Source organism: Kogia breviceps, chromosome 7 (assembly GCF_026419965.1).
Source record: "Kogia breviceps isolate mKogBre1 chromosome 7, mKogBre1 haplotype 1, whole genome shotgun sequence".
Lineage (NCBI taxonomy): Eukaryota > Metazoa > Chordata > Mammalia > Artiodactyla > Physeteridae > Kogia > Kogia breviceps.
The window spans coordinates 14,265,274-14,278,538 of NC_081316.1; the positions used below are offsets into that span (position 1 = coordinate 14,265,274).

The window sequence follows — 13,265 nt, forward strand, 5'->3', positions numbered from 1 at the left end:
GATACTTGTACACTCATTTCTCAGGGAAGGCACTAGGGCTTCGTAATTTAGAAAAACATTTTCACGGAGCTTAGATAATCCTCTAGACTAAAGGCATCCTTATTACTCTGAACACTGTAAACTCTCAGTGATTGTATCCGGCAGTAGACCGCCTATTCGGAACCTCAGGCAAAAACCATCCACTTGCCTCCAGACAATACTGAATCGCACTTTCCCATCCCTCTGAGCAGTCCCTCTCCTTGTGGTCTCTGAACCACCTGTGATGCTGTTTTTCAAAGTGGTGATTCCAGGGCCACCACCCAGACCCAGACCCACTGAGGCAATCCCTGGGTATAAAGCTGGGAATTTGAATTTCTTTAAATTTGCCTCCCAGGGGTAAGTTTTCTGCACTTCAAGACAGACGAGAACCACTGTCCAAAACGTAGCTACAATAGGACTTAACAGAAGGAAAACGATTCAAATGCAAAATTGTCTCTTACAAATGGGCTTTTGAATGTCATTTTAAAACACCACCTACACGAACAGTTCGTGTTTTAATGACTGAAGCCTGTCTTCATTATGCCCTATTCTTGACTAAAATTTTGTTGGATCTAAAGGTAAGCCAGAATGATGGAGCCCGTGTTTGCGACCTTAGATGGCAGCCATCCTAAATAATCCTAAATTACATTTCAATAGTTCTATGCAGATGCCTGTATAAGTTACATTATTTAAAAAAAAAATACTCTAGGGAAAAATAAAACTGTTATTTAATCGCTTTTGCCTGGACTTAAATCAACTACTTAATTTCTCTGTAACTCATACATACATACATACTCATCCAAACTCACCCTATCCAAGACACCATTTTCATAAACCAGGTGGAGCGCTGGGTGTGACCTGTTAAAGAAACGCACTGCCAGTACAAGGCAGTTTGTCTGTTTGTTCGCAGAAAGCATTTTACTTCATAAAAGAGAAAAAAAAAAAGAAAAACCGGTAAAACAAAAACAATACTCACAGGCGACTCTACCAGGTCTGAAGCAGCTGTTACTCTATAAACCTCTGCGGGACAAACAGATTTCTTGGGGCACTGCTAACATGAGGTTCTGACTCTAAGGATGTTTTATCACCATACACGAGAGTTTTCCCTCATTTTGTCTACGCACCTCAGTGAAACAATCGAAATTTTGATTCTATTATTTTTACTTAGAAGCTAACTGGAAGTATTAAGAAAACAAAAAACAATATTTAACCCCTCCTAAAACGAAGTATTTTCATAGAAAATTCTGAAAACCTCTTATATGTTAATAGGAATGTGCCCCTTAGACTGTTAGGAATGTGCCAATTTCAAATGCTTGCACGGAAAGGCAGGGGTGGCGGGGCAACAGACACCAAAGCAAAAACGTCCTAAGGAACATCCCTGACCCACAAACTAATGGCTGAGGGAGGTAAGGAGTAAAAGACATTCTTTTCAACCTGGTTATAAACCTCCCCAGGACTATTTAGAGCCAGCAATGAGAATGCACCTTTTATTGGAAAAGCTGACATAAAATCATCAATTTTCTGTTTTAAAAAAAAAAAAAAGAGGCCAAAGGAAACTCATAAAAATCCTCACTGAGAAAATTTTATAAACAATTTCCAGAGGCAGAATAAGTTAACTGATAAAGACAAAAAAATAAGGGTTCCCCAGGGTAATTAAACAGTTATTCCTTTAAGATCAAAACAGAAATGGTGGATTTAAACAGTAACTAAATTCTAAGATTTCATTAAATCATACATCATATATTTTTTATTTTAAAAAAATCTAATATTTTAGTATTAAAATAAAATTTAAACACAGCATCCTTTTCTCACCATTAAAAGTAGGATAATTCTAGACAATTTTTCTGAAATCTATAAATGTGCTTATACAAATGCATTAAAAGCTAAGTATCTCAATATCTGTAAGGCCTTTAGCAAATAAGTATCAACCTTCAGGAAGATGAGAGGCCACCTGAAAATGCACCAAAATTTCAAAACTAAGCTTTTAATTTATTGATAATAAAGCTAAGTATCACTGATATGCAAGTAAACAGCTTCTAGGACAAGCTGGAATTTTTCTAGAATTTAACCACGGTTGAATAAAATAGCAAGAACTTCAGGGCAAGATGGTATGTAAATATGAAAAAATACATAAAACACTTGGAATTAATTCAGAACTTGTAAAAATACTTGAGTGGTAAAGTGTTAAAACAGTCAAGCGAAATATTCTTTGACAAAGAGATTACATGCTAGAAGAGACTTTTTCTACCTTCCATTCATACTTCATGTATAAAGAATTTACATTCAGAATTTGCCTAAACCTCCCTACCTCCCTCCCTCCCACAGCAAAAGTTAAATTATCTTAAGAATTAAGGCTCACATACCTGAATGTTTATATAAATACCTGCAGGCAAGTTTTATGAAGTTTTAAAATCCACAACAATTCACCATTATAAAACCAAAGGAAAAGGCAACTGATAAAGTTTTTAATCACATGATCAAGGTAAATGAAGAATTCTTAGATACTTCTAGATATTATATGTCCATATTTTGGGTGGGACTTTGGTCCTTACTAAGCCAAAGCTATTTTAAAGCTACCAGACTAGTCATGTATAAAGTTAAATAAAGGATGATTCAATAAAACTGATAGTTTTAGCTCCATTATTAAAAATATTAGACAGTGAACAGGAGAATGCAAATAAACATTGTGGATAAAGACCTGATTTACTGCTAAACCACATGAAACAGGATGCCAGTTAAAGGCAGTATGTTTGGTAAATGTCTTTCCTCTAATCCTTGATAAAGTTCTGTTCTCATACAGAACTCTAAAAAATCAAAAACTCTCAAATGACAACTGTGTGTGAGTTATGTATAATACATATATGTATATAAACCTACAATCAGTGAATCTGACCAAGGCACAAGTTCAAATGACTTATCAGAGGTCACATGGTTCATTTAAACTCAAGCTTTTTTCTTAAAGTACGAAAGCTCATTCCTTTTATTACAAGCTGCTCTGGTTTCTCAAGCCACGTTTGTCTCTTTTCTAGAAAGAAGCTATAGGAATGAATGAAGGCAAAAAACAAACAAACAAAAAAACAGAATATGTTCTAACAAAACTGCCAGCCTGTCAGGAAACAGACCTTAAATTTCAGTGTACGGCAGCAGAGTTAAATACGATATAATTTTTCCATACTATGTGGCAAAAACAATTCTCTAATATTATAAGACTTTAAAAGTGTAATGGCATCATTTTTAGTCAGTCTTTAGTTCTGAAGCTTTTGCAAGTTTTGTAAACTTTTTAAAAAACAGCATCTTTCATGTGGTTATCCTCAATCCCCTCCCTATTATGTCCTCAAAAGCATGGATTCAACCTTAAAAGGCACTAAATGGCACATAAAGGACACAACCGCATTTCCATTTTTTCTTTTAGCTTTTTCCCCATAAAGTGCACAAAGCAGAGAGAAATAAGAAGACAGACATAGGCTTGGATCTATACCAGCAAGGAAAAGAAATGCTTCCAAGAGAAATGGAAGTGTGTTTAAGAATTTGAAACCACAGGAAAGGTCTATTCATTTATTAGTGCCGTGTTTCAGCACTTCCCAGATGGTCCCAGGTCTGCGTTCCTCGGGACCGGGACCTGTGGCCGTGGCAGAAGCCCAGATATCAGAAGAGGCTGGCCGGGGTCTTGTTGGATCCTCTTGTTAAGACGCTACTGAGCTTTTTTATCCGGGGATGGTCTCCCAACAACTGCATCCCTCACAACAGCCTGAGTGGAATTCCCAATGTGAGAAGTGGCCTGCAAAAGTCCATTTATTCAACATGTCAGTTAATAAAGTACAGCACAGCATCCAGAGAGTAAGCCATTGGAGACAAACTTTTGAAAATCTCTGTCTACACTGTTAGTAAGTTGTAGAAAACAAGGGAACGGCAGGCAATGCAGGGGTCGGGGAGCCTGTGGCCGCCGCTCACTCTGCAGAGCCCATCAGCTGAGCCTTTGCTACCTTTACCGCAACGGGGTGGGCAGCTCTCCTGGCTTTACCACAAGCTTCTAACTTAACTGGTATGTTCCTGCTACTCAGAAAGAGAAAGCTGAGTCTCAAGGATCTATAAACCTAGAGATCATGTCAATGTCAAAAGCCACTGGCTTACTGAATGATTTAAGTGAAAGACACGCCATCCATTAGTAGGTCTCAAAACAGAACAGTCTGCTAAGTTCATATTTTTCGAAGCTTGTGACTTTCAGTGAAGCAAACTAACCTTGGATGGGGGAGAGACTGACAGGAATTACATCTGATGAACACGCAGGTCAAAGTTTCCCATGCAGAACACAACATATGTAAGTTGGAAATTTTTTTGCATTAAAGAGCAGTTTTTAAGCATGGAAACAAAATATTACAAATAAACATTAATATCCTAAAGAAGGATAATAAAACGTAAGGCCTATTAGAAAAAAAAAAATGGCCAGGGGAAGTCTCTCATGCCTTCTTTCACTATTGAACTCTTCCAAACGGAGACATGTTATAATAAAAGCACAAATATCTGTCCATTATCAACCGTCAGCCTGTTCAGCTGGCACCACTTACCTGCTCTAATACATACGCTGCACCAGAATCAATAGCACCGCCCAGCTCACGATACTGACCAGAGTACCTGATGTACCCCCAGGTGAGAAGCGCTATTAACAGCAGTCCAACCATACAGTTGAACAGCTGGGCCACCACCTCAAGACCAACAAAGCCAGTGAGGCCTGAGGCTATGTACAAAGCCACAATGCCTGTGAAGAGCACTGCAGGGGTTCGGAAGGTGCTGAAGACATTCTTGCTACCATTGTGCTTGCAGAAGTTCTCATAGAGTTCCTTGATCTCCTCCTCCAGCTCCTGCTGGTAACGAAGGCTAAAATCCTTCCCACCCATCTTTTTTGTCTTCTTAAAATGGTCCAGAGCAAGTTCTTTGAATTCACAGTGCTTCTCCTCTAGAATGTCTGGAGACAAATAAGGTTTGTCTCCCCCACAAACCTAAAAAGAATAAAGACACAATGTGAAGGGTGAAGAACCCTTCAAAAACAAATGCCAAATAAAACAAGTGTAAACACTGAAAACCTTAGAATATTTTAAGGTATTAGAAATTAACTTTAAAATGATGACCAAGACCAACAGAGGTCTGGCTTCAATTCCTCAGAAAAGCACACGTAGTAACCAGGGTGATACTGATTAGTGAGAGCACTGACACTGTAAGAAAGCCTTGCTTAGAAAGGGCCATAATTGAAGGGACCCAATAAGCAGGAGGACCTGAATGTTGCCTCATCATCATAAGATACACTAAATGGGATCAAGTTTGGACTCGTGAAGTCAGCAACATGGCCAGTTATAGATATTTCAGAGGAAGACAACCGCCTAGCACACCTACCTCCTCCATGTTGTTATAGTAAACGTCCTTGGCAGAGGCTGCCGCTGCTAAATTGTTGGCTTCAGCAGTGGCCTTTTAAGAAATGAAAGCATAAACCATAACTCTTTTCTCTTTTAATATTCTTCCACAAATAACCAAGTAAAAATTTTCTCTCACCCTATACCCCATTCCCCCTTCTTTATTATTCTTCTGTTTTTCAGCTTTCCATATAGCCCAATTTATGAGTTAAAATACACCTTTCCTGCCAAATTTTCTGCCAAAAAATGTTCTCATACATAAGAATCTTTATCATAAAATTAAACCTCTGAAAGTATTTCCTTTGCTTCGATTTTATGTGTTAAAAAATAGATGTAACTCAGAAAAGAGGAGGAAAAATTTATCTTTACAACATCAATCCCAATCTCTAGCTCCCTTTGTGAAAATGTTATCCTACTAAAGAAATAAACATTTGGGGCTTCCCTGGTGGCGCAGTGGTTAAGAATCCACCTGCTAATGCAGGGGACACGGGTTTGATCCCTGGTGCGGGAAGATCCCACATGCCGCAGAGCAACTAAGCCCGTGCACCACAACTACTGAGCCTGAGCTCTAGAGCCCACGAGCCACAACTACTGAGCCCATGCACAACTACTGAAGCCCACGCGCCTAGAGCCCGTGCTGCACAACAAGAGAAGCCACTGCAGTGAGGAGCCCATGCACTGCAACGAAGAGTAGCCCCCGCTCACAACAACTAGAGAAAGCCCGCGTGCAGCAATGAAGACCCAATGCAGCCAAAAGTAATTAAATATATAAATAAATAAAAAGAAATAAAGATGTGGCAATAAATGGCCTTATCTTCAGCATATGAAAGTCAGAAATTATATGTTTTAACGAAATGACATCTTGGAAACATCAAAATGTTGGAAATAAAACTATTTGCAAATTAAAAACCTGATTAGTAAACAGGAAAGAGACAACAGGTAACAGGAAAATGATTTGTCAAACAGAACTGGGTATGTTTAACCTGGGAATAATAAAACACTGTTTTCCACAGTATGTTTTGGGGGAAGACCAGGCCCAGCAAGAAGCCATTCTGTTCTAACTTCACCAGCATGAATACAGACAAGAAAACCGGCAAGGACTCACACTGCTGGAAAATGTGCTAAACATGAATGGACCTCAGCATAATGAAAAGCGGGGGTGGGGGGGGCGGGGGGGGCAAACCAACAGCATTCTCTTCTTAAAGGACTCTGCTTACTGTACACGGGTCAACTCAAGTCATCAAAGGATATCATTTAGGACGCCAAAGAACTGCTTACCTGAAGCATGGATTTGGGGTGAGGCAGATCTTCTCCTTGGTAAATTTTAATATATGCCTTATAATATAAACATAAAAACAATTATGAAAAATGCCATTCTGTCATATTTAACTGGACTTTAATTTTTAGAAACACTGACCATACAATTGCATTTTCCTAAAGACCTAAGATCAACACCCAGGAATTAGCAAAAACACAGCACACCTTTGAGTGCATGTTAGCATTTTTTAGTTAACTGAAAATATTCTCAAAGCAGCACAAGTCTAGGGCTCCCACCAGGCTCCCCACGCACACCGGCCTCACCACTACCTGTGGGCAGAGCCACTGTCCGCCTTGAGGCAGTCGTGTCACATCTAGGTGCCGTCTCCTCCTACTCACAGCAACCTCCTAACCACCTCCTGTCCACACCATCTTCCTTGAGGAACAATCTTCCTTTAGCCACAGTAATTACTCCGCTAAGAGAGTGCAAACAACATCCATTTGGTTCTCAGACCCATACTGCCACCCAGTGGCCCACTCCTGGGAGGACACCGGAGTCTCTCAAAACGCCTCTCACCGTCGTCTCCCCCTTGAAACTTTCCCCCAGGCTTTAAAATACTGAAACCAAGTTAGTTTTTATAACCTAGATCAGTTTCACCAAAAGTCAAACATTTTAATAATTAAAACCCGCATTTACCTTAAAATATTCCAATAGCCCCCGACAGGTGACTTTCGAGCCATTGATCTCCTTTTCCATTAAGTTAGCTGGGTTTAATACATATGGTATCAGTGTCTGTAACTGCTCTTTGAATTCACTGGCAATATCTGTTCACAGGACCAAGAAAAAGGAAATAATAAGCCCAACAGATTTATCCAACCAAGGGGAGCATAACACACAATCTTCACACTCTATCTAGTTGTTCTAACGTTTTCTAGCTGAAAGACGGGGCGGGGGTCCCCGACTGTGAGTCTGACACTTTCTGACAATGACCAGATTGCCGACGGGTTTCTGTTCTCATGTACCTGTATCGTCTCCTTCCCGTCTGCAGTACTAAGTCCTCTCTAGTCCAGAATAGAACATGCAGAACATCCCTACCCTGCTTTCCATTCTGGGAGATTCAGTCTACTCCCTAGACTTCCAAGAAATTTCACTTTTTAAAGAACTTCATTAACAGGTCCTCAAGAAAATCAAGTATCGACCCCTCAGGTTCTCCCAAGCCAGGCCTTTGCTGTACCCTCACTCTCCCCCTTAAATCCATTAGATTTCACTATTCATCCACATGCTTTATTTTTGTTCATTTTCTAATGTTAAAGGAAGTAAAAGCACCTGGACCCCACGATATTTATTTTCTATTATCTCCTCAGAGAGGCCCTCTGGGCCACCCCAAAGGGAAAAGGCTGCTATCTCAGGAAAGGTGACAGCTTCTTTTCAGCTTCTACAAAGTTCTCACAGAGGGTTCAGGAGAGCCATTAAATAGAGCTCTTTCCTCAAAGTGAGAACTCACTGGCCCAACTATGAAAATGCAAGAAATCTGATTTATATGATCGAACTTCTTCCTAGGTTCCCAACTAATTCAGACTATCAACTGAAAAGAAAGTAGATGGGAACCCACATCAAGATAGGACCTCTTCAACAGTCCATAACCCAAATTTACAAAATTGAGACAGTCTTATTTATTCATTCAACAGTTTTGGGGCACCCTTTTGTGGCAGGCATTGCTGTAAGAGCTGGGGATAGCATAATGAATAAAACAAAAGTGGTTTATAAATTTTTCCAACTACAAATATCACCATAAAAATCTCCACAGAAAAAACTTCAGGTTACTTTTACCTCCTTAGATTATAGGGTCAACTAAGAGAAATTATTAGGTATGTGACAACAACGCAGACTCCTGGAAAACATTCAAACCTTTTTTTTTTTTTTTTTTTTTTTTTTTGCGGTACGCGGGCCTCTCACTATTGTGGCCTCTCCCGTTGCAGAACACAGGCTCCGGACGCGCAGGTTCAGCAGCCACGGCTCACGGGCCCAGCCGCTCCGCGGCATGTGGGATCTTCCCGGACCGGGGCACGAACCCAAGTCCCCTGCATCGGCAGGCGGACTCTCAACCACTGCGCCACCAGGGAAGCCCAGAAACTATTTTTAAAAAAACAACCATACATAAAGCCCACAATCAGACAATCACAACTAACATTTAAAATATCCTCCTTCCTTTTTAAGGCTCCTATATATTGCTAAACTGCTTCTGTAGAAGACTGTACCCATTTATACCCCTATCACCAATGTAGGAGAAGACTTGTTTACTACTCTGAACACACCGAGATTTTTATTGTGTTTAAAACTTTAACTGACTTGATTGGTGAAAAATAGTATCTTGCAGTTTTGATTTGTTTTTAATTTATTTATGTTTTGGCTGCATTGGGTCTTCACTGCTGCCTGGGCTTTCTCTAGTTGAGGCAAGCAGGGGCTACTCTTCGTTGCGGTGCGCAGGCTTTGCATTGCGGTGGCTTCTCTTGCTGTGGAGCATGGGCTCTAGGCACACGGGCTTCAGTAGTTGTGGCATGCAGGCTCAGTGGTTGTGGCGCACGGGCTTAGTTGCTCTGCGGCATGTGGGATCTTCCTGGACCAGGGCTTGAACCCTGTCCCCTGCATCGGCAGGCGGACTCTCAACCACGCCACCAGGGTAGTCCCTATCTTGCAGCTTTTGCTTCTGACAGCACTAAAGACTAGAGAATCTGAAGGGACCTTCTTCCTAACAAGATCCTGCACACAGTATATTCCATTACAGTGCAGACTTGGAAGTAAAAGAGAGCTGCAAGGGGCTGAGCAGGTGGGCAGTGAGCTGGAACCAGAGCACTGAGCTAAGTACCTGTGAAGCTGTGGCTTATTTGAGGCCATTCACTGCAATGTGGTGACAAACTTTGGGCAAAAATAACTCCTAAATTACGTTGGATCATGAAATGGAGCTGGAATGGTCCCAGGTGGGTAAGCCCCTAGCTCCCCAAAGGAGCAAACACAGATCTCTTCTGGAGGAAAAGAGATCTGAATAATGTACCAAAGAGCAACACAGAGATATGATGATGGGAAATAAGGAAGAAAATTAAGATATGGAAGACAGAATAAGAATATTTAATATATGTCTAACAGGAGTCCTGGGAGATGAAGGGGAGTGAATCAGAGGCAATAAGAGAAGGGATGATAGCTGAGAACTCTCTAGAACTGATGAAGTACATGAATCCACAGCTTCAGAAAACACAGCATATAACAAGCAGGTTAAATAGAAAGAAAAACACATATAACAGTAAAACTGTCACACGGCAAAGACCTTCTGAAAGCAGGAAAATGTTTCCAGAAGGAAGGTCTGCAGGACAAGAAAGTGAACAAAGAAATTCTTTAAAAATGTAAGAAAAGCTAAAAAAATATTATCTTATACAGTAATAATGACAGTTAACTGATGACGTTAAAAAGAAAACAACTGAAACACTAGTTGGGAGGAAGGTAATCAGGTAATCTGTTCTGAAGCTCTGTCTCGTTCAGGAAGGAGATTAAGTTATTTCTTTACATTTTAAATAAGTACATGTGGTAAAGTTTCAAGGGTAACAACTGAAAGAATTTTTATAGGTGGTATAACTTCCATAAGAGGAGGGGACTGGAATAAGAAAACGAACACAATTTTTTTTAAAAAGACAAACAGGAGGGGGGACAAAAGCATAGTAAGAGTTAAACTAATAGAAACCAAAAGGCAAGATGGTAGCTCTAAAACCAAATATTTCAGAAATCAGAAAATGGACTGAACCCACCAATTAGAAAAAGAGAGGTTATCAAATTGCATTTTTGTTAAATCCACGTATGTGCTGTTTACAAGAGACACACACACCTAAAACATACAGTCACAGAGAGGTTGAACATGACAGAAAAAGACATACAAATACTAAGGAAAACAAAGCTGGAATAGCCATATTAATAAAGATTAAAACGCTCAAACAACAACAAGAAATGGTATTAGGGATAAAGAGGGCTACTATATATTGCCTCAATTTACCATAAAGATGTATCAATTCAAAACTTTATTAAAATAGCCTCAAAATATGTGACAGAACAAAAGGGAGCACTGACAAATCCAACAAAACAGTGGAACATCAATACATATATGTTATTGATACCCAAGGAGACAAAAATTAGTGAAGATTTTTTAAATGACATAATTAACAAGTATGATTTAGAGATACAAATGAACCTTATACCCCCAAATTAAACAAAATGTCCACTGTGCTCAAGCACATATGGAACATGTATAAAAAGTCTAGGTCATAAAATACATATCAGCAAATGTTTAAGACTCAGTGTCACAGCATTCAAACACTATTAAAGTATTCGATAAAATGTGTCAATAAACGCATCATCAAAAGCTTAAGTAGCAGAGAATTAAATTTTAAGTTTTTTAATTCACATAACATTTGGAAGTTAAAAACCATACTTCTAGGGCTTCCCTGGTGGCGCAGAGGTTGAGCGTCCACCTGCCGATGCAGGGGACGTGGGTTCGTGCCCCGGTCCAGGAGGATCCCACATGCCACGGAGCGGCTGGGCCCGTGAGCCATCGCCGCTGAGCCTGCGCGTCCGGAGCCTGTGCTACGCAACGGGAGAGGCCACAACAGTGAGAGGCCCGCATAACACACACACACACACAAAAGAAATCAAATACTACATATTTAAAAGTGAATGATGATGAAAATGTCACCTAACACAACCATCTAAACTGCACTAAGAGAAACTGACAGCCTTAAAATCTTACATTGGGACTTCCCCGGTGGCGCAGTGGTTAAGAATCCACCTGCCAATGCAGGGTACACGGGTTTGAGCCCTGGTTCCGGATGATCCCACATGCCGCAGAGCAACTAAGCCCGTGCACCACAGCTACTGAGCCTGTGCAATAGAGCCCACAAGCCACAACTACTGAAGCCCACGCACCTAGAGCCCATGCTCCACAACAAGAAGCCACCACAATGAGAAGCCCGTGCACTGCAACGAATAGAGTAGCCCCCGCTCACTGCAACTAGAGAAAGCCCATGCACAGCAATAAGACCCAACACAGCAATCAATCAATATGTAAATAAATAATCTTATATTAAAAACGGAAAGAAAACTAAAAAACTAATGACTAAAACTGAAGAAAATGAGTTTAACTGAATCAACAGTGAAAAATATTCACACACACACACACACACACACACACTTGAGGAGTTTCAGAGGTTTCTTCTACCACTTTTAAACACCTTAATGTTATGTGAACTCTTCCAGAAAACAGGGTGAGGAGAAAGGGTGAGACCAGTATGCCAAAACCAGACAACGGCATTTGTGACCAGAAAATTATAGACCAATCTTGCTCATAAACTTAGATACCAAAATTCCATGAAAATTATTAGGAAATCAAACCCAGCGAGACACTTATTTTAAAAAGAAAGAAAAAAGATATCAGGACCCATTTATCCCAGAAATGCAAAAGTGGTTTAGTTTAGCATTAGAAACATCTGTGTCATTCACCACATTAACAGACTAAAGCAGAAAAACCACATGTTCATTTCAATAAATGCAGAAGAAACATCTGACAAAATACAATACCAATATATAATTTTCAAAATATTTTTGGCAAAATGGGAATGGAAGGGAACCTCCTTAGTCTAAAATGCATATATACTAAAAACCTACTGCAAACAACAATGGTAAAATGTTAGAAGCATTCCCTTTAAAATCAGAAACAAGATGAAGATGCCTATTATCATTGCTTCTATTCAACACTGTACTGGAGTCCTAGACCTACAAGTCAAGAACAAAATTCAAAAATATAAAATCTGATGTGGAAAAAAGCAAAAACTCCATTCTCCATGAATTACGTAGATAAAACCTAATATTTACAGATATATTACTAGAAATAATGAGAGTTCAGCAAGATGGCTGAATTTATCATATAGAAAAATCAAATGCATTTCAACATATCAGCATAATTAGGAGAAATAATTTTTAAGATTTCTAACTTCTAAGGAAACTTCTAAAACAAATCCAACAAAACATGTATAAGACCTTAATCAAGTTTTTATATTCTTCATAAAGCGAAACTAAAACACGTAAATAAATGGAGAGAGATTACTCTGTTCAGGATAAGAATACCTTCCCATTGTCGTAAATACACGCCAATCCCCATCGGACCAATTTATAGATCCAATGCAATTCCAATCAAAAACCAAACAGGGACCTTAATAAACTTGGTAAACTGATTCCAAAACTTACACAGAAGAGCAAAGACTAAAGCATAATTAAGATACTCCTGAAGATGACTACAGGTAAAAAAGGGAGGGAATCGTTCTATCAGATATCAACTCTCATTATAAAATAACTAATTATGATAACGTAGTAATGGCACAGGGCTAGACAAAATGACCAGTGGGGCAGAATTAAGAGCCCAGAATCTGACCCATGCATTTATAAAAGGATTTTTTTAAACATAACAGAAATTGCAAATAACGGGAAAACAGAGTATTCAATCAATGATGTCAAAAGTATTGGCATCTATGTACAAAAATAGAAAATGG

At 39.5% G+C, this 13,265-nt stretch overlaps 1 protein-coding gene across 2 annotated transcripts in view; it reads right to left on the minus strand.

Moving 5' to 3' along the window:
• Positions 1 to 3,559: 3,559 nt before the first annotated feature.
• Positions 3,560 to 13,265, minus strand: part of ATL3 (atlastin GTPase 3) — a 51,477-nt gene continuing 41,771 nt past the window's right edge. Inside the window, exons 9-13 of one of the 2 annotated variants that reach the window (XM_059069964.2) lie at positions 7,378 to 7,505; positions 6,702 to 6,758; positions 5,407 to 5,478; positions 4,584 to 5,015; positions 3,560 to 3,796 (exon numbers count right to left, since the gene is read on the minus strand). In XM_059069964.2, the coding sequence (XP_058925947.1) occupies positions 3,710 to 3,796; positions 4,584 to 5,015; positions 5,407 to 5,478; positions 6,702 to 6,758; positions 7,378 to 7,505 (776 nt within the window). In that variant the 3' untranslated portion in view covers positions 3,560 to 3,709. The remainder of the gene's footprint in view (positions 3,797 to 4,583; positions 5,016 to 5,406; positions 5,479 to 6,701; positions 6,759 to 7,377; positions 7,506 to 13,265) is intronic. The other variant, XM_067037466.1, reaches the window with a different exon arrangement.